Source organism: Capricornis sumatraensis, chromosome 14 (assembly GCF_032405125.1).
Source record: "Capricornis sumatraensis isolate serow.1 chromosome 14, serow.2, whole genome shotgun sequence".
Taxonomy (NCBI): domain Eukaryota; kingdom Metazoa; phylum Chordata; class Mammalia; order Artiodactyla; family Bovidae; genus Capricornis; species Capricornis sumatraensis.
Window position 1 is genome coordinate 49,946,756 of NC_091082.1, and position 21,944 is coordinate 49,968,699.

General features: G+C 46.6%; 1 protein-coding gene across 2 annotated transcripts; it reads left to right on the forward strand.

Moving 5' to 3' along the window:
• Positions 1–6,405: 6,405 nt before the first annotated feature.
• MASP2 (MBL associated serine protease 2) lies at positions 6,406–21,398 on the forward strand. 2 transcript variants are annotated; one of them, XM_068986566.1, is made up of 11 exons: positions 6,406–6,476; positions 6,560–6,788; positions 6,908–7,085; positions 7,843–7,974; positions 10,060–10,256; positions 10,330–10,477; positions 13,878–13,996; positions 15,787–15,865; positions 17,968–18,099; positions 18,601–18,675; positions 19,887–21,398. In XM_068986566.1, the coding sequence occupies exons 1-11, from the start codon at positions 6,472–6,474 to the stop codon at positions 20,651–20,653; spliced, it is 2,061 nt and encodes a 686-aa protein (XP_068842667.1). In that variant the 5' UTR covers positions 6,406–6,471; the 3' UTR covers positions 20,654–21,398. The 2 variants fall into 2 exon arrangements, 1 of the variants encoding a protein (XP_068842667.1); XR_011145878.1 differs by lacking the exons at positions 10,330–10,477; positions 13,878–13,996; positions 15,787–15,865; ... (1 more) ...; positions 18,601–18,675; positions 19,887–21,398 and adding an exon at positions 8,740–9,545 and having other exon boundaries at positions 10,060–10,182.
• The last annotated feature ends 546 nt before the right edge of the window (positions 21,399–21,944 follow it).

The following is a 21,944-nucleotide window of genomic DNA, read 5'->3' on the forward strand; positions in this document are numbered from 1 at the left end:
TCATGAGGCTGCAGTAAAGCTGTCGCTATTGCTGGAGGGTCAGCTTCCAAGATAATTCAGTCACGGGACTAGCAAATTACAGAGGCAGTTATCAGGAGGACCCAATTCCTCTTGCAGTGGACCTCTTCATAGAGACTGTTCTCACTCATGATAGCTGACTTCCCTCTGAACAAGTGATCCAGAAGAGAGGCAGATGAACACTGCGATGCCTTGAACACCTAGCCACACATCACATACCATGCTTTCAGCCGTGGCCTGTGTTGCTGTTCAGTTGCTAAGTTGTGTCCAACTCTTAGTGATACCTTGGACTGTAGCACATCAGGCTCCTCTGTCCTCCGCTATCTCCTGAAGTTTGCTCCAATTCATGTCCATACATGAGTCAGTGATGCTATCTAACCATCCTCTTCATCCTCTGTGACCCCTTTTGCCTTCAGTCTTTCCCAGCATCTGGTCTTTTCCACTGAGTCAGCTCTTCACATCAGTTGCCAAAGTATCGAAGCTTCAGCATGGGTCCTTCCAATGACTATTCAGGGTTGCTATCCTGTAGGATTGACTGGTTTGATCAGTGTGGAAGAGTTCTACACCTGAGGATGTGAATATCCCAACATGGCACTCACTGGAGTGCCATGTTGGGATATTCACATCCTCAGCTTTGAGAGCTCCGGGATCATTTATATCCTAACCCTTTGTATGTGATCTTTCCCTCTGCTTCCTTCTCTGTACCTCACAATTTGTAGAACATGATTTTTCTCTGTACTGTGTTGAAATAACGTGTAAAGTTCTATTTTCATCTCTTATTCTAGGCACTTGGGTGATATTTTCAATCAATAAACTTGCATTCTCTTCTGGGAAATTTCCTTATGTTACTTTGTTTATAATTTCCTTTCTTCTGCTCTCCTTGTTGTCTTTTTTTGGAATTTCTGTTTTTCAGTCTTTGACATACCGTATAGTACTTCTTAACAATGATTTTTGTTTAGTTCTTTTATTTTTTGGCCACAGAGTGGGGATGTGGAGTCTTGGTTCCCCAACTAGGAATTGAAAAACCACATCCCCTACATTGGAAGCTCAGAGTCTTAACCATTGGACCACCACCCTACATTGGAAGCTCAGAGTCTTAACCATTGGACCACCAGTAAAATCCCCATATGAGACTCTTTACTGTTTTTTTTAACTCCATTTTCTGGAAGATTTCTTCAGCTTATCTTCCAAACATTTTATTGAGTTTTTCTTTTTTTCTATCATATTTTTATTTCTGCAAACCACGTTTTGTTCTCTGAATGCTCTTTTAAACAGCATCCTGTGCTTGCCTCTTGTTCTGGCCCTCTTCCTTTGAAAATAATGATTGCTTCTTTTTAGTTTGGATATTTCCCACTTACTGATGCTTTCTGTTTTACTGTCGTTGATTGGTTGGTTGTATTTTTTGGTCTTTCTAATGTATGAGCTATTCCTCAGTAGTCATTCAAAGTTCTGCTCATATGTAAGACTGGGGACTAAAAAGCTAATTGGAAGCTCTGAGCACATGACAGGGACTATTGGTGACCTTCATGGTGGATGACATGCTGAGCCATTTGCTTGTAGAACCTTCAAATCAGCATCTCTAGATCTTTCTTCTTGACCTCTTCACTCTTCTTGGGAAAAAGAGAGAAGCCTGGGGGCTGTCAGATTCTCGGATCTGACCTGGAGGAAGGCTGGTCTGTCTGCATAGAGGCCTTGTTTGCTGTTGGGCCCCGCCATCCTTGGCAGGACCTGGGACTCTCCAAATCCTTCCTCCAAGAATGCATGCATGCGTGCCAGGTCACTCCAATCATGTCCGACTCTGTGTGACCCTATGACTGTAGCCTGCTAAGTTCTTTGTCCATGGGATTCTCCAGACAAGAACACTGGAGTGGGTCGCCAAGTATCATCCCAATACAGCGATCAAACCCCAGTCTCCTGCATACGGGCAGATTCTTTACTGTCTGAGCCACCAGGGAAATCTGTGACTTAGATACTCACAACTCCTGACTCAGTTATCCTGTCTGCAAAATGGGAACATGGTCCTCAATAGTTAAAAGGCTTCATCAAGGAGCATATGTCAGATGGTTCTCACTGAGCTGGTGGAAATCAGAATTCCTTCTCAGAGCAGGGGAAGAAGAAGAAAGGGCCCAGATTGCAGAAATAGCAGCAAGAATGCCTGACCTGGGACTGGGCAGGTGATCCAGTGGTTAGAATCCACCTGCCAAGGCAGGGGACACAGGTTTGATCCCTGCTCTGGGAAGATTCAAAACATTAAAAAAAAACAAAAACAAAAACTTGACCTGGAAGTAGAAGGTGTCTGCAGTATAAATCCCTCCACTTCCTCAAATGTAGGTGAAGTCTGCACCCACCTCAAAGAGATGGCCCTTGAGGAAAAGCACTGACCCCACAGCTGGGTGGATGTGATGTGGACACAGACTCATCTGCAGAAGCCGGTGTTTGGTGAAGACATGAGTTAAGTCTTCTCAAGTCCCCCAAATCAGGAAGAGGGCCATGAACAAGTCTAATCTCTGACATGGAGAATAGAATAAGAATCCTATCTAGAATCCTGAAGTTCAGGTATTAAAATCAGCCCTGCCCCCACTTTAAGGACTCCAATAGTTCCCACCTGAGTTGTTAGGAAAAAAAATAGCCCCTCTGTATACCCACTCTGGAGAAGGCAATGGCACCCCACTCCAGTACTCTCGCCTGGAAAATCCCGTGGACGGAGGAACCTGGTAGGCTACAGTCCATGGGGTTGCAAAGAGTCAGACATGACTGAGCGACTTCACTTTTATTTTCACTTTCATGCATTGGAGAAGGAAATCGCAACCCACCACAGTGTTCTTGCCTGGAGAATCCCAGGGATGGGGGAGTCTGGTGGGCTGATGTTTATGGGGTCGCACAGAGTCGGACATGACTGAAGTGACTTAGCAGAGCAGCAGCATACTCACTCTTCTCTCCAGAGGCAGCTGCATTCATCTCTTCTGTTGATTATTTTGGTATTTACCCTCATGACTCTAAACGGTATGCTTGTTGTCAGTTTTAGTCACAATCTGTCGATTTCCCATTTGGGAAGGTGAAGATGCAGCTCTCTGCTTCCCTGCCCCCACCACACTCTCAACAATTAAATAACAGTCTCAGTTGGCTCCGCATTCAGTGTTTGCACCATTACAACCATGCAAATAACATTCGCAGCTGAGACTCAGGGAAAAAAAAAACCAATACCTTCTTATCTCTGGCATAGCTTCTTGCTTTCCCTGGAGGCTTTTTCCATTTGATAATTTTCACATTCATTTAGGAAAAATAACTACTGAAAAAACCAACCTTTTAAAGAATCTTTAGGCTCTACAGGTGTTTTATCAGTTCCATCTTTCTGACAAGTCTGTTCTGTGTCTCCTGAACACCCAGATGGAATTCCACTCTTGGCTATCAGACACCATATCTTTCTGTTTCTTGGTTTACTCCCTTGTTTTGGTGGAGCACATCCCTGAGATACTTTCTGAGAAAGGGGACAAGAATTGAAAGTTTTTTTTTTTTTAATGAAATATATGAAACCCTTTATTCCATCTTCATGCTTAACTAATGGGTACAGAATTTAGATGAGTATAGAAATATGTTGGCAATGATCTTCCTTCAACATTTTGAGATTTGCTGTTTTCCATTCTTATTGTCTATTGCAGTATTTAAAATTAGCCCGAAATGTAGCACATGGAAACAATCAGTAGGTTGAAAGAGTAACGATAAGCATGTCTTTTGTGGGGCAGGAATTTAGGAGTGACTTAGCTGGTTGGTTCAGTTTAGGGTCACTCATGAGGCTGCAGTAAAGCTGTCGCTATTGCTGGAGGGTCAGCTGCCTAGATAATGCAGTCACGGGACTAGCAAATTACAGAGGCGGTTATCAGGAGGACCCATTTCCTCCCCAAGTGAACCTCTCCATAGAGACTGTTCTTACTCATGGTGGCTGACTTCCCTCTGAACAAGCGATCCAGAAGAGAGCCAGGTGGACTTTGGGATGCCTCAAATGCATTAGCACACATCACATACCATGCTTTCAGCCGTGACCTGTGTTGCTGTTCAGTTGCTAAGTTGTGTCCAACTCTTAGTGATACCTTGGACTGCAGCATATCAGGCTCCTCTGTCCTCCGCTATCTCCTGAAGTTTGCTCCAATTCATGTCCATACATGAGTCAGTGATGCTATCTAACCATCCTCTTCATCCTCTGTGACCCCTTTTGCCTTCAGTCTTTCCCAGCATCTGGTCTTTTCCACTGAGTCAGCTCTTCACATCAGTTGCCAAAGTATCAGAGCTTCAGCATTTTTCCTTCCAGTGACTATTCAGGGTTGCTATCCTGTAGGATTGACTGGTTTGATCAGTGTGGAAAAGTTCTATACATGAGGATATGAATATCCCAATATGGCACTCACTGGAGTCTGGCTTCTAGTTTCCAGTGTTGCTTTGAGAGCTCCGGGATCATTTATATCCTAACCTTTTGTAGGTGATCTTTCCCTCTGCTTCCCTCTCTGTATCTCACAATTTGTAGAACATGATTTTTCTCTCTACTGTTTTGAAGTGACATGTATAAAGTTCTATTTTCATCTCTTATTCTGGGCACTTGGGTGATATTTTCAAACAATAAACTTGCATTCTCTTCTGGGAAGTTTCCTTGTGTTACTTTGTTTATAATTTCCTTTCCTCTGCTTTCTTTGTTGTCTTTTCCTGGAATTTCTGTTCTTCAGTCTTTGACATACCGTATAGGACGAATGAATTATGTTTGTTTGTTTAGTTTTTTATATTTTTGCCACACTGGGGGCCTGTGGAGTCTTGGATCCCCAACTAGGAATCGAAAAACCACATCCCCTGAATTGGAAGCTTAGAGTCTTAACCTCTGGACCACCAGCTAAATCCCCATATAAGACTTCTTGTCTTTACTGTTTCTTTTTCATTTCTTTTTAAACTCTATTTTCTGGAAGATTTCTTCAGCTTATCACCCAAACATTTTATTCAGTTTCTCTTTTTTTTCTATTGTGTTTTTATTTTCCCAAACCACGGTTTGTTCTCTGAATGCTCTTTTTAAACAGCATCCTGTGCTTGCTTCTTGTTCTGGCCCTCTTCCTCTGAAAATAATGATTGCTTCCTTTTAGTTTTGGACATTTCCCTCTCACTGATGTTTTCTGTTTTGCTGTGGTTGGTTGGTTGGTTGATATTTTTTGGTCTTTCTCATGTATGCGGTTTTCCTCACTAATCATTGAACGTTCTGCTCATGTAAGACTGGGAACTAAAAAGCTAATTGGAAGCTCTGAGCACATGACAGGGACTATTGGCGACCTTCACGGTGGATGACATGCTGAGCCATTTGCTTATAGAACCTTCAAGTCAGCATCTCTACATCTTTCCTCCTGGCCTCTTCACTCTTCCTGGGGGAAAGAGAGAAGCCTGGTGGCTGCCAGGTTCTAGGAGCTGAGTCAGAGGACGGCGGTCTCTCTGCACGGAGCCCTTGTTTGCTGTCAGGGCCTGCCATCCTTGGCAGGACCTGGGACTCTCCAAATCCTTCCTCCAAGAATGCATGCATGTGCACTAAGTGGCTTCAGTCATATCTGACTCTGTGTGACCATATGACTGTAGCCTGCTAAGCTCTTTGTCCATTGGATACTCCAGACAAGAACGCTGGAATGGGTCACCATGGTCTCCTCCAGGGTATCTTCCCAACCCAGGGATTAAACCTGTGTCTCTTACATCTCCTGCTTTGACAGGTGTATCCTCCAGGAATAAGTCACTCTTTTCTGCTGGGGTTGGTGGATGGGAAGCAGGGATTCGCAAGATGCTTAATTGTGTCCAGAAGGACTTGGGGCCACAAATTCCTGATTTCACTGCCAGCTCAGAGTTGCTTCCTGGAGCATCATTTCCACCTGTCCATCTGTTTCTCCAGCTTCCTAAATGTCGATTCCATGTCTTCGCCCATGTTCCCCATTGCTGTGGACTTGTGTTTTTTTATTTTTATTTGTTTTAATTTTAAAATCTTTAATTCTTACATGCGTTCCCAAACATGAACCCCCCTCCCACCTCCCTCCCCATGGACTTGTGTTTTTAAAGCTCCCCTCTTCTCTCTGCCAGGAGGGAAAGGTAGATGCCTGTGTGCCTCCCCCATGTCCACCTAGAAGCCACCACCTTTGAGATCATTGTCCCCAGGACTCCGAGTGACCTCGGAAGTCACACACTGCTGGGGAACCCCAGAGATCAAGGGTGAAGACAGAGCTAGCATTTGTTCCCAGGCCTGGCCGTCATCCAGACCCAGCCCCTGGCTCCTGGCATCCTGCTCTCGCTGCCCAGAAATCTGGGCAGGCAGGAGTCATGGGGTCTGTTCCCAGAAGGCCAGGGTGGCTGGGGGCAGGGCCAGGCGCTGGACAAACAGATCAAAGGTGAGGCGCCCTGGGGCTCCAGACCGCGCTTATTCAGCCGGAGGACACCAGGTGCACCATGAGGTGGGTGGAAGCCCCCAGGACCTCTTTGGCAGGGGTGAGGGCTGAGAGCAGGCCTCACCGCCCCTGCCCTGCACCGCCCTCAGGCTGTTGGTCTTCCTGGGCCTGCTGTGGGGCTCGGCAGCTGCGTCCTCAGGGCCACAGTGGCCCAAGCCAGTGTTCGGGCGCCTGGCATCGCCCGGCTTCCCCGACCAGTACGCCAACAACCAGGAGCGGCGCTGGGCCCTGACGGCGCCCGCCGGCTACCGCCTGCGCCTCTACTTCACCCACTTCCAGCTGGAGCCCTCCTACCTGTGCGAGTATGACTTTGTCAAGGTGCCAGCAGGGCAGGCGGGGGGATGGGACACCTGGAAGCAGGGTCTGACCTCGGAGGGCGGGAGGGCAGTCAGGCCTGGCGTTGCGCCTTTGCTCCCCGTGACCCCCGACCCCCCCAGCTGAGCGCTGGGACCAAGGAGCTGGCCACGCTGTGCGGCTCGGAGAGCACGGATACGGAGCGGGCGCCTGGCAACGACACCTTCTACTCACCGGGCTCCAGCCTGGATGTCACCTTCCGCTCTGACTACTCCAACGAGAAGCCGTTCACGGGCTTCGAGGCCTTCTACTCTGCAGAGGGTGAGTGGGGGAGGAGGCCGGTTGTGGGGGCGGGATTCGGTCTCAGGCCAGACTGGTCCTCCCTTTGGCCTCCTCCCCACCCCCACTCTGGTCCCTGAGGCTGGCTTCTTGCCAGACCAGCAGGAGATGAGTGCACACCTGGTCTGACATCATCACAATGCAAATATCCCTAACAGGCCATGACCTCTGCTCTAGACTAAGCCCCAGGTGCTAAGACTGAACGCCCTTCTGTGCCAGGGACTTCTTCAGGGGCCCCTGTGATGCAAGGGCCAGGTGAGCCCATTTGCAGGTGGGCAGGTGAAGCCCCGCCGGCCTGAGTGGTGCCTCTGCCTGTGGACTTTGATGCTTGATTTCAGATTCTGGCTCTTGCAGGGACTTGCTGTGTGGCCTTGGGCAAATGGTTCAACCTCTCTGTGTTTGTCCTGAGGCTGCTCTAAGAGTTCAGTGAAACGTGTATAGAGGCCTACCCACCGGGTTTCCTTGCAGGCTGCTCTCTCTGCTGGCCTGGCTACGTGGAGCAGGACGCTTCACCTTCATTGGTTTAAAAAGGATGAAATTGAGGTCTCCCTCCACCTGTTGCAGGAAGGCCACAGTGACCTTTGTTTGGCCTCTAGCACTTGGCCGGGCACGAGCCACCTCCATTCCCGAGGAGGCTCTTCTCAGGGCAGCTGTGAGGCTGGGGGCCTCTGAGCCCGCGCCCGGGCTCAGTGATATTCCCTCTCCTTTCCTGCTGCCTGCCTGCCTGGCCCTCCCCCAGACATTGACGAGTGCCAGGTGCCCCCAGGAGAGGCCCCTACCTGTGACCACCACTGCCACAACCACCTGGGCGGCTTCTACTGCTCCTGCCGTGTGGGCTATGTTCTCCACAGGAACAAGCGCACCTGCTCAGGTGAGCCACGGCTGGAAAGGGGAAAAGGGGGACACTATGCCTGGCCCAGCCCCCACTCTGCCCCAAGATGCCACTGGCTCCTCAAGGACATAGTTGCTCTGCCCAGGTGACTGGAGGGACCACTGGCCTTGGCCTTCTAGACACTTCTCCTAGGTGGTGGCCCCTTCTTGGTCTTCTGTCCCCTCTCACCATCCACCCATTCATCCTCTACCCATCTGTCCATCTGTCCACTCACCCATCCATCCATCCATCTATCCATCTATCACCCATCCATCTATCCGTCTATCTACCCATCCAACTATCCATCCATCTGTCCACACATCCATCCATCCATTCACCCGTGTTCTCCAATTCCTCGCCCACCTCTGCCCTGTCCTTGGCTCACTGTCATCCCCTTCAGCTCATTCACTTGGTGAGCCTGTGTTAGGCCCTCACTCTGTACCTGGCCAGTCAGTGCTCGCCCTCCCTGGGGTGGGGGGGCTCCAGGATGGAGGAGTGGGGGGCCCCAGGCCTGCTTCATACAAGCTTCCCTTCATGGAACCTCAGGGTGGGGGCAGGGCCTGCTCAAAGCTGCTGTTTGGTGCCCAGCCAGCCAACCCCTTTGTCCTCCACTGCCTGGATGCCCCTCTGCACCTTTGCCGGGGCCTGGATGGAAAACCAGCCGGCGCCCTGGGGAGTGAGCAGCCACATCCCTCGAAGCTGACCCTGCACCTTCTGCTCAGCCATCCCTCCCCCATGTCTCTCTCTGTCTCTGTTCTCTTCCAGAGCAGAGCCTCTAGCCTCCCCTCCAGCTCCCGTCTGGGTTGGGCAAGTCTGCTGCTGCCTGCAGCCCCCACTGACCGCCCCCTCGGACCTAACAATAAATGTGGCTCCACCTCCACCTGCTGCCTGTCTCTGGGGGGACAGTGGGGAAAGGCCGTGATGTGCTCCCTGGCCTCTCTCCTCTTCCACCCTCATCTCAGTCTGAGGGGCCCCAGTTGGTGGGGCGGCCCCCTCCATGGGGCCACAGGTGTCTTTGGCAGAAGGGCTTGCTCTGCCCCAACCCTCGTTTTGATGGTGGGGCCTTGACGTCCAGAGAGGGGCATAGGCTTGCCTGAGTTCCCACAGGGCAGCCAAGCTCTTGCTGCTCCCCTACCAGGAACCCAAGGACTGGGCTCGGAGCATCCTTGGGTCCACTTCCTGTTCAGAGGGCAAGTCAGGTCCTGTGTGTGCTGGGCTGGGGGAGCCTGACCTGGAGCAGAGAGGCCAGGGAGGTTTTGATGGATGGAAACTGATTGCCCATCAACTCACTGACAGGTAATCTGGTCCCCCACGTCTGGGGCTGACTGCCTCTGCACCCTGGGAAGCAGACATGTAGAAGAAGAAAGGAAGTGCTGGGCTCCTACTTCCTGAAATGTCCCCCCCCACCACCACCTGGGGGAGGGGGGCAGGACCCTCCCATAAGTGATGCTGACTTCCCTCTTCAAAGGCAGAATCAGCTGTTTCAGTGGGGAACGTGGGCACCAGACTCATCTGTGATCAATGTGGACTTGAACTTCCCTCAACTGCCCCCCTGTCTTGATCCAGGGAAGGTGGGCGGGGGGAGGGCCCAAGGGAGGCTGGGCTGGGCTGGACTGGCCAGGCCTGGGGGAGATGAATTTGGGGGTTGCTAGAGTCAGGGGTGGGTGGGTAACCCTCAGCCCAAGGAGATATCCCTCCTCCCATCCACTCCCCACCCAATTCCTGGGGAATAAGGAAAGTCCCCTTCTCTTCTCTTGGTGCCTCCTTCCCCCTGGGCAGATCCCATACCCCTCATTCCTGGAACTGGGACTCTGGCCCAGTGATCCCTGCAACAGAAGCCTTGGTCTAGGGCCCCCACCTTCCCTGGGGGTGTGAGTGCAGCCCCTGGAGAATGTACATTCAAGTGTCGCCCGTGTCAGCTAAAGCCTGGAAGCCAGAGGAAGCCCCTCCCTAAACTGTCCCTTCAGCCCCTGGGTGGGGTGTCGTCTCTGGAGGGGCCTCTGGGGCTGGTGTCTGAGCTCGACCAGTAGCCAAGCCAGGCTGCTGGGCCTGGCTCACTCTGCCTGTCCTCCCCGCTCTCCTCAGCCCTGTGTTCCAGCCAGGTCTTCACTGCCCGGTCTGGAGAGCTCAGCAGCCCTGAATACCCGCAGCCATACCCCAAACTCTCCAGCTGCACCTACAGCATCCACTTGGAGGAGGGATTCCATATCATCTTGGACTTTGTGGAGTCCTTTGATGTGGAGATGCACCCTGAGACCCTGTGCCCCTACGACTCCCTCAAGGTCTGCTTCCTCTGGCCCCCACCTCACCCTGGCCCGGTAGGTCCTGGGGTGACAGGTATCTCTCCGTTTTCAGATTCGAACAGACAAGGCAGAATACGGTCCGTTCTGTGGGAAGACATTGCCCCGCAGGATTGAAACCAAGAGCAATACTGTGACCATCACCTTTACCACCGATCAGTCGGGGGACCACATGGGCTGGAAGGTCCGATACAACAGCACAGGTGAGGGCAGGTAGGGGCTCTTCCAGAAGCATCAAGGAACCACAAGGGATGGAACTGTTCCTGCCTGGGCCCTGGAAACTGGGAAGAGAAAAGTTTTCCTTAACTCGCTCAGTGTCCCTGGCTGAGTCTGAAAAGCAAACTGAGAGGTTAATGGGAAAAAACATACTTGTTCATTTCATGTTAAGTGTTATATGGCACTAGGGCTTCCCAGTGGCTCAGATGGTATGAATCTGCCTGCAATGCAGGAGACCTGGATTCACTTCCTAGGTCAGGAAGAGCCCCTGGAGAAGGGAATGGCATCCTACTCCAGCATTCTTGCCTGGAGAATCCCATGGACAGAGGAGCCTGGTGGGCTATAGTCCACAGGGTCACAAAGAATTGGACACGACTGAGTGGCTAACACTCCACACACACTCCACACTTTACATGGCACAGGTGCCTTCCTAAGGAAATGAAGACCCAGAGAGACAGCTGTGTACTTCTGTGCTGCTCCTGAGGAGTGTGACAGGTTGAGGAGTATGAAGTAAGGGTGGTGAACTGGGGGAAACTTGTTCAGTCACTCAGTAGTGTCCAATTCTTTGCGACCCCATGGACTACAGCATGCCAGGCTTCCTTGTCCATCACAAACTCCTGGAGCTTGCTCAAATTCATGTTCATTGAGTCGGTGATGCCATCCAACCATCTCATCCTCTGTCGTCCCCTTCTTCTCCTACCCTGAGAAAGCCCAGCATCAGGGTCTTTTCCAATGTCAGTTCTTGGGATCAGGTGGCCAGAGTATTGGAGCTTCAGCTTCAGCCTCAGTCCTTTCAACGACTCAAATGTAGCCAGCCCTGTTTGTTAGGATTCTTCTTGGCATCCCTTTGTCTTTGGTGATAAGGCTTCCCTCTGAGTGTAAGGAAGACACCTTGTCACACAAGGGTCTTATAACCTGCTTCAGGGGAGAAGGGAGAGGCAAAGGGAGGAGTATGGAAGGGTGTTGTCCCAAGGGCAAGGGCACTGTTATGTGCAAAAGCCCGTCTTTCTTGGTGTGAAGCTGCAGTGGGTGTGATGGGGTGGGCAGAGATGGGGGCTCCAGTCACAGAGGGTTTGGACGGGGCATCTGCAGCTGGGGCTACACTCTGCCTCCCTGATTCGCCTCCACCCTCCAGGCCTCTTGGGCTTTCCCCACCTCTTCCTCATGACAGATCCTCACACACTGGATGGTTCTTGGTACTACCTCCTTAGATGTAAGTCCAAGTCCCCCATCTTCTGGGCACTGACCACTGGATGTGACTGTCCCCCTGCGAGTTGACACTCTCAGCCAACTGGTCTCTCAGGATGTTTTTGGAAGGACCGAGTAACTGAACTGGAGAAACTCCAAAGCAGCCAAAGCCGTGCTGAGAGTGCAGGCTGAGGGTCAGGCTGCCCAGCTTGATGTCCCAGCTGTAGGGCCACCTGCTTCCTGGCCATGTGACACTGAGCCTCTTAAAGCAACTTTCCTAAGATGTAATGTCTCAATTATCCAATGAAGGATAACATCTCCGTGGAAAGGTGGGGGTTGGTGGGTTAATGTAGAAGGCATGGGGTGTGTGTGAAGGAGGTATTAATTTTTTAAATGAGGAGATTGGATTAACAAAGATTAACCTTTGGGCCACCTCTGTTGGACATGTGGGAAAGAATGAGAGCCTGGTCAGGAGGGCAGAGATCGGCACTTTGTGAAGCCCTTTTTTTTTTTTGGATGTGGGCCATTTTTAAAGTCTTTATTGAATTCACCACAATATTGCTTCTGGTTTGTTTTTTTTTTGCCCAGAAGCATATGGTATCTTAGCTCCCTGACCAGGGATCGAACCCATAACCCCCAGCATTGGAAGGTAAAGTCTTAACCACTGGATGCCCAGGGAAGTCCCAAACATTTCATTTTGTAATAGCCTTTTGCCTTCCTGTGGGTCAAAGTAATGAAATTTCTAAACCAGGGGTACTGGTTTCAGAGCAAGTAGGAGGGAAAAGTCAGGTTTGCCAGGCTGGTGAGAAGGGGCTGGCACAAGGCCTGGAGTGTGTGTGAAGGAGGGTGTGAGCAGGGCCCTGGCTTGGGATTAAGACAGCCTCAGGAAGCCCTGGAGACTCTGGGGCCTGCCTGGGACTGAGAGTCACCCAGAGACATAGAGATCAGCTGCTGGAGGAAGTAGGGGACAGGCAAATGGCCTGCGTGGGCTGAGGGGTGGCCTTGGGGGATTGTCAGCCATGGGGGATGGGCTGAAGCCATGGGGTGACAACAAGCCAGGGTTTGGAGGCCAAAGTGGAAGCCAGTCCTGAGCCCTGTGGGCACATGCTTATGAGGGACAGGAGAGGCTTCCCAGGTGCCAGTCTAGCTCTGAGCCACGAGGTCTGCTGGGAGGGCTCCTTGGCTGCAACCACCTCTTCAGTTCAGTTCAGTTCAGTCACTCAGTCGTGTCCGACTCTGCGACCCCATGAATTGCAGCACGCCAGGGCTCCCTGTCCATCATCAACTCCTGAAATTCACTCAAACTCAAGTCCATCAAGTCGGTGATGCCATCCAGCCATCTCATCCTCTGTCGTCCCCTTCTCCTCCTGACCCCAATCCCTCCCAGCATCAGAGTCTTTTCCAATGAGTCAACTCTTCACATGAGGTGGCCAAAGTATTGGAGTTTCAGCTTTAGCATCATTCCCCCCAAAGAAATCCCAGGGCTGATCTCCTTCCAGTGCTTATTCCCTGGTGATTCAGCCAGTTAAGAATCCGCCTGCAATGCAGGAGACCTGAGTTCACTTCCTGGGACAGGAAGATCCCCTGGAGGAGATGGCAACCTACTCCAGTATTCTTACCTGGGAAATCCTACAGATGGAGAAGCCTGGCGGGCTACAGTCCACAGGGTCGCAAAGAGTCGAACATGACTGAGTGACTAACACTTTCTTAGCAAAGCACGTTCGTCTGTGCTTCACACTCAGTCCTCACAAAGCCCCCACAGGTGAGCAAACAGTCTCATCAGGCTATGGATGAGGAAACTGAGACTCTCTTGTGACTTAAATGCATGTGGTCCAGCTCTTCCCCCCCCCCGCCCCCCACCTCCGTTACGTTCCCCAGTTCTCTGCAGTGTATGTGAGGCCCCTGGCGGGGAGCAGACACACTCTTTGCCATGACCATGTTCCCTTATTGCATGCCTGACTTTCTTTCCATCACTTTGGCTGAAGCCCAGGCCAGACAACAAATCCTAATTTGTACAATAAGCAACGGAGAGTTTAATCTTGCCTCTGAATTTAAATCTTAAGAACTCTATCCCATTTGTGGCAAGCTCCCTCTACACATTAAGTGTTTCACTTATAAACCCAGAACTTCTAATTGCTCAATTCAGACTTGCCTGCTGTAGACCACAGCCAAACTCAAACGTCTCATTTCCTTGCTCAGCTCAGCCTTGCCCTGATCCATTGGCGCCACCTAATGGCCGCATCTCCCCTGTGCAAGCCAAATACATCCTGAAAGACCACTTCTCGGTCTTCTGCGAGACCGGTTATGAACTTCTGCAAGTAAGTTAATATAAAACTGCTAACTGCAACCACAATCATGACGGTTTTTAAACGAATCCATATTTACATCAGCAGGTATGTGAAAGGAAGATGGGAAAACAGCTGTTGTCAAGCATGGTGGTTTCTTTTCCCTGTGATTAAACAATAAAATTCAAAGAAATGATACATTTGCTAAGAGAAATGGCTATAGAAAAATTTCTATTCTTAGGAATTCTATTTTAAAAAGACATTCAGTTAACTGCTTTGTTTACAGTAGTGCTGGTTCTCCCTGCTGCTCAGGTTCTCTCTAGTTGCAGCAAGCCAGGGGCTACTCTCTAGCTACTGCGTGTGGGCTTCCCATTGTGGTGGCTTCTCTTGCTGTGGAGCACAGGCTCTCGAGGGTTTAATTGCTCTGCAGCATGTGGAATCTTCCCGGGACAGGGACTGAACCCACATCTGCGTTAGCAGGAGGATTCTTAACCATCGAACCACCAGGCAAGTCCCAGAACTCTGCTATTTAAACAAGCTTTGTCTTGGGGAAAGCTGGTGATATAAATGAACACCTTTCTCAGTTCATACACATTACTGCAGCTCTTGGTAAAGGAGCTTAAATGTTTGCTATTGTGCTCTATGGTATCACCTTGCATTAAATCAAACTCCTCCTCCTGGTCAAATGACCTTTATATGAAACAACTCCTGGGCCCACAAAAAATTAAACGGCCCTTGGAAACAGTATATTCTGCAGAGTTATAAACAGTGACCACTGTTAAGGGAGAGGGAGGATAATTTCAAAAAATGCTTAGTGTGTTGCTTTAGGGGCACAGGTAGATTAACATGTCCTCTTTATGTTCTTCAAAATTGTCACTGAATCCCAACGGTAAAAAGTAATAACACTGAAATGATAGCTGGCTATGCAATCCAGTCCTGTGGAAGGGGAAAAAGTGAGACACTTTTCTCAATTTGCAAACTTCTGGGCGGGCTCTTCCCGTAGCTCCTTGAACCACAAACCTGTTTAGTTTTTTTTTTTTTTTTAGTTTTTCTTTTTAAATGAACATCTATTTAACTAGTTTTATCAACCATCATCTTTAAAGATTAATGTTTTTTTTTTTTTTGCCATGCCTCGTAGCTTGTTCTTCCCCGACCAGGGATTGAAGCCAGTCCCTGGCAGTGAAACGAAGTCCTAACCATAACCACTGGACTACCAGGGAAGTCTCTTTTTTAGTATTTCCTGTTCAGTCTCTGATGAAAGAAAAAAAAAATCATCCTGCTCTCCTTTGAAGCATAAAGCTTTTGTCAAAGGCACCTTCTTTCATTTAAAGTCTGTTTTAGAAAAATACCTCAATGTCAAAAATGTCCCTCTAAATGATATTAGCAATGGAACTGATTGAGAACACCCTTGTGAAGCTTAAGGAAGTATTTTAAATGACTTTCCTCCAGCTAATAGCTGCAGGCTAGAAAAATCCAGACACATTCATTCCATGCCTGATCAGGTTGACCTTCCCCAGACTTCTGACCATCACCCTTTGGCACTTAAAGAAATGGTGCAGCATCAGCAGGAACTTGAAATCTGACATGTTCTTGGATTAAAATGGAAAGCAAAAACAAAAACTGCTGCAAGAGATCAACATCTTTAAGAGACACACGCATAGATGACGTCACCAAGCACACAGATGTATCGAGGCAGCTGGGCTGTGTCATGTGGGTTCATCACCCTCCTTGGGAGCATCTCTCGAAACACTAGAAGATGAGCTACTAAGGAGTGCTTTCATGATGAAAACAAGGAAACTAATATTTTCTCAATTCCTCTTTAGGGTAATTTACCCCTGAAATCATTTACTGCGGTCTGTCAGAAAGATGGCTCTTGGGACCGACCGATGCCAGCGTGCAGCAGTACGTACGTGTGACCACAACGCCTGCAGCAGCTGCTGCTGCTACTGCTTCTGGTCTTTTTAGAAAATTTTATTTATCAGGGCTTGAATTCTAAGTTTGCTTGTCTTACCCAGTGTCTAGGTGCACACTTAAGCAGTTAAAATGGGACGCTACTAGGAAAAGTATTTGCTTTAGTATATGCAAAAGCACTTTTCTAAGTATAAAATACTCAGATGGAGAATAGAGAAAAATTACAAACATTGTAATACTCATAATCCCACTGTATCAGAGTATAACCACTGTTGCTATTTTGGTGTATATCTCTTCAATTACATATATCACACATGCAAACATGTTCAGGCCACCACTTGATGCAGATAATTGTGGTATGTGTATGTATATATACCTGTACATACACACAGACACATATCCACATCAAACTGGGATGACACTGTCCATTACCATCTTGTGACCTGAGTCATGTATCTAATGAACTATGTTACGTGTTCAGTTCACTCAGCTGTGTCCGACTCTTTGCAACCCCATGGACTGTAGCACGCCAGGCTTTCCTGTCCATCACCAACTCCAGGAGCTCGCTCAAAGTCCGTCCATCAAGTTGCTGATGCCATCCAGTCATCTCATCCTCTGTCGTCCCCTTCTCCCATCTTCAATCTTTCCCAGCATCAGGGTCTTTTCCAGTGAGTTAGTTCTTCCCATCAGGTGGCCAAAGTATTGGAGTTTCAGCTTCAGCATCAGTCCTTCCAATGAATATTCAGGACTGATCTCCTTGTAGTCCAAGGGACTCTGAAGTCTTCTCCAACAACCCCACTTCAAAAGCATCAATGTTACTGGAAGTAACAAATTTACGAAACAAAAAAAGTGAAAACCTCTCTTGCCCAAATCCTCAAACTACTGACACCTTTAGGACACTGGGGTCCATTCCTTCACATCATTATCTCCTATGCTATTCATACTAATGTATTTCACTATTACATACTTTTGAACCAAAGCAGGATTCTCAATCTGACTGCAATTTACCCTTCCCCTCCATAATTGCTGGGGTATCTTTCCACATCAATTCGAGTACTAACAGAGCTGCTCATTCTTATTAATGACTGTCTAGTATTCCACGAGAGCTGATTTTTCAGTCCATGTGATCTTTATTTCCAGTTTTTTACCATTACACATGCTGTAGTTAATACCTCTGTATCTTCACATATCTTGTTCAAGGGTTTCTATAAAATTCCTGGGGGAATTTAAATATTTTCATCTCTAAAATTTATATTCCTGTCAGAACACACCACCAATTTTTAGTGTAGTAACAGTAAGGAAGAGCTGGCACTGAAGGGAGAGAGAGGTGCGGGTGTGAGCCCCAATCCTGCCCCTTCTGTGGTTCTGGGCATATTACCTGTGGCGAAATGAGAGAGACAAGCTGGACTAAGCACTTGGCACAGAGCCAGACACACTGCAATTAAGTGGCTGAAAACCAAGTACGACTTTTTGAGTATCCACAGAAATACATCAACAATTTTTTATTGTGTACAAAACTATGATTTTTAGACTGATACCACTTTCTGAGGAACTGGTTAGTTATTTCACATTAATGTCCAAGCAGGTATGAATTCCAACCCAAACTCAAGGCAGCGTGACTTCTAGGTCTTCTAAAAAGCTAAGGATCATAACAAGCTGAGTCCTTCAGTCTTCAAATTGCACCAGTTTACATGGAGCCAGACTGTACATGCCGCCTGCATGCCGTGCTGTTTTCTTCTGTCGCTATTTTGTTGCACGAGGAGATTTCAACAAATGCCAACCACTTTTTTTTTTTACATGTGAGAATGCTAAGGAAGTCCAAGTGGTTTCAAATCCCTTTCCTTTAGGGAAAGCATCCTACCCTCCTTGCCCAGGGCCTTCACTTCCATCTAGCTGTTTAGCGAGAGACAGGAAAGAGTGATGCTTTAAAACCACACTTAAGGTGATGCTCATTTTCAGAGATGAAATAATGTCCACCTTGAACATGCCTTCAGGTTACAGCACGACACAGCCAACCACCATCACAATCTCCACACATCATTCTAATGTTAGAATTCAGTACAAACGGATTTCCCTCTCCCATCATTTATTAGTTGTGGACTGTGGCCCTCCTGACGATCTACCCAGTGGCCAGGTGGAGTACATCACGGGTCCTGCAGTGACCACGTACAGGGCTGTGGTTAAATACCGCTGTAATGAGTTCTACACAATGACAACCGACGATGGTAAGCAAACTATTCCAAGTTGGGGGTGGGTAATATTTGGAACCTAAGCCTTCATGATCTGAAAATAAACTTACCCAACATTTTTGGCTAAGGCTAGGCAAAAGATTAAAAGGCACGTCTCCCACCTGCTAAGTGAAATATTGCAGCTGAAGTGACTTTAATGTCAATTTGCAAGAATCTGAAAACAGATCTTATCTAGTAAATGACTACCACAAACACACAATATATTCCAAATGGTTTAATTTAACAAGTCAAAACCTTATCATTAAGCACTTGAGATCTTGATACATATTCAAGTTACACATCTAAAAGGTTTCCACTTTGCAAGCAAACATGGTAATGCAGAGACCTCCTATTTATGAAATCATGTAAAACGGTTATTCAGACACCTCTATTTCCCACTGATGCTCAAGAATCAACATTTTTCAAGGGGGTATTCAAGCAAATGACAACCGCTTTTTACATGCAGTTAAACATTTTTGTTTTTCCAATGATTTGCAGGTAAATATGTGTGTGAGGCTGATGGATTCTGGACGAGCTCCAAAAGAGAAAAATCACTCCCAGCCTGTGAGCCTGGTAATGGATACATTTATACAAGAGATTTGTAATTGATGGAATGTAGAACTGGGTAGAAGACAGTAAGTAGCGCTTTAGCTGTGTAGGCAGAAATGTAATTTCAGCACTTGGCTCTTAGACCAACTTATTATTTCCAAATAATATGTTCTCATTACCCCTTTCCATGTGGAGAGGTTTGTTAGGTGCTGACTGCATCAGTCCTTTGACTATTTTTGACCTTACAACTAGGCAAGCATAAAAAATTAAATTATACTTAAAATTATCTTGAACCATTTATACATTTATAAACATGAGTTCTTCTGTTACTTTTCTTCTCTATAGAAATGCTATTAAAACCCAAAGCTAATAACCTCATTATTTCCCTAAGCAATTGTTTCCAATGACATCTAGTTTTTAAACATTAATGCAATTTGCCTTTTAATAGTACTCAGAAAGTTTTTACCAGAATTGGCTCTGAAGATATAGTTGACAAAAAAGAAAAAAAAATCAGAAAAGTAATAATATATCCATTACCGGTTAGTCTCAATTGACACAATGTTTATAAGCTTTCATAAAGAGTATTCTACCACAACAGGAAACATATTTGCTACATTAATAAGCATATTTAGTTAGCAATATATAGTAAAGTCTAGTGTCTGGAAGGAACAACTAGACCAGAAATAATTTCTGAACCTGAAGGTTCCTGGCTACAACTGTAACGTTCTCATTTTGAAAACATTTGAATGTTCAAAGGTGAAAGTAGTCTGTAAATCCTATGATGTTGACCCTAGTTTCTGCTTTCCCAGAACTACATGGTAGATATCCCATTTTACAAGCAGGAAAACAGAAGCAATGGAGAGGTTATTTACTTTCACTTCCTGCACACACCAGCTCAGACAACTCCTGTTAGCCTTACCGAACACATTCCCAGTCCTGAGACCAAGTTACTTCGGCGAAACAAATTAGTTTCTACATATTAATTTTCACTCACTTCATTTTCTGAGGAGCTAAAAAATACCAAACGGTTTTATCGGATCTTTGAACAATGTTTTGAGCAGTAAAACATATACACTATACTCACTTGCCTGTACAGGTGGACAAACACCAATTCATGTGATGCAATTTTTGGCTGACATTAACCATGAGTAATTGATAACTCCAAAGTGATAATAATTGGAGAAAAACACCATCAGGTTTCTGTAAAGGCTCTATACATCTGCTTCTTTCCCCAGTGTGTGGAATATCCACCCGTACTACAGAAGGTCGTATATATGGAGGACAAAATGCAAAGCTTGGTTACTTTCCTTGGCAAGTGCTGTTACTAGGTAAAACTATGGCAGCGGGCGCACTTCTGCATGACAACTGGGTCCTAACAGCTGCTCATGCTGTGTATGACCAAAGAGAAGACACTGCCTCCCTACAGATTAGAATGGGTGCCCTGAAGAGAATATCACCTAATTATACACAAGCCTGGGCCGAGGCCATCTTTATACACGAAAGTTACATTCATGATGCTGGTTACGATAATGACATAGCACTGATTAAACTGAAGAACAAAGTTGTAATCAACAGCAACATCATGCCTATTTGTTTGCCAAGAAAAGAAGCGGAATCTTTCATGAGGACAAATGACATTGGAACTGCATCTGGATGGGGATTAACCCAAAGGGGGTTTCTTGCCAGAAATCTAAAGTTTGTTGACATACCAGTTGTTGACCATCAAAAATGTAGTGCTGCCTACGAAAAGAAGTCCTATCCAGAGGGAAGGGTAACTGATAACATGCTTTGTGCTGGCTTGCAAAGTGGGGGCAAGGACAGCTGTAGAGGTGACAGTGGGGGGGCGTTGGTGTTTCTAGATAATGAGACCCAGAAGTGGTTTGTGGGAGGAATAGTGTCATGGGGTTCCACTAATTGTGGGGAAGCAGATCAGTATGGGGTCTACACCAAAGTCATAAACTACATTCCCTGGATCAAGAGCATCATTAATAGTAATTTTTAACTTTGTGTCTTCAGCTAGTACGTGATTCTTTGTTTTAAAAAATACCCGTAAAAGATCTTAGTGGCAAACTGACCTGAGAAATGTGAACAGGAGCGCTGCCATTCCACCCTAACCGAACCCGACTGCAGGTGAGCCTGCCTTTCAGACCCGTGTCCACTAGCCACTCTTCCACTACTTAACTCAAGGGGACATAAGCCACTGTAGCGTTACTTGTCTTGTCTTGGCCAATCCATTACAAACTCATGGATTAAATCTGCATTTACTTACTTAACAAAGTCCAGTGTCTTTTTCTACTCTCCATTTGCATTTCTATGAAGTTTCCTGTTCATGTTCTTTAACTATTTTTGTATTTGTTCTTACTGATCTGAGAATGTTATATATTATAGCAGTATTGGTTCAGGAGTTAGTTTGAATGTTTTTCTTGGGTAGATAAATTGGAAATAGCAACACTTTGGCCTATGTATAGACTGATTTCCATGTTAAAACCAACACTATAATTTTTTAAAACTGCCAAACAAAGAACACAAACGGCACAATTTCACATTATCAAAGACAACAGATTTTCTAAAGGACAATTTGGCAATATATCTCACAAGTCTTAAAAGCATGCATAGTCTTTGACCTGGTAATTACAATGCTAAGATTTTAATTTAGCTGTGAGATTATTCCTAGCGCTTGGAAATAACCTAAATAATGTTCAAATTCAGAAGACAGTTGATTCAAAACTGGCATTTCCATAAGATGAAATACATTAAAAATAAGTGGCGGTATTATTGATAAATGTAATGTTTTTTTTTTTCTTACCATGAACATGAAATACTTGGGCACACTTAAAAAAAATAGATTACAGATCGTACAACAGCTGAGTACAGAACTTAAATACACAATTAAGAGTTGCTCTCCTAGTAATTAACAACAAAAAACTATTCTAATTATCACATACATCTGAATTACTATGTACTTAACATCTTTCCTAAGGACAAAATTTAAGCCCTGACCCAACCTTAAAACATTTCATTTAGTTGGCCTCCCTAAAAAGTTTTAATATCTAACACTCAATAAAATTTCTCATTCTAGCCAAAGAGTCACCATTATAATGTAGAAATTCACTGTGATTTCAACTAACTTCTCTTGTACATATAAAGTGCAACTTCTAGAGGCTCACTTTTTAAAGGTAACTTTCCAGCATCTTTGTCACATAAATAAAAAAAGAAACTATTTTTCCAGTAAGACTCCAGACACTAAACTGTGGTGGCAATGAAAATTTTTATTCAACTGGTTCAAAAAAGTT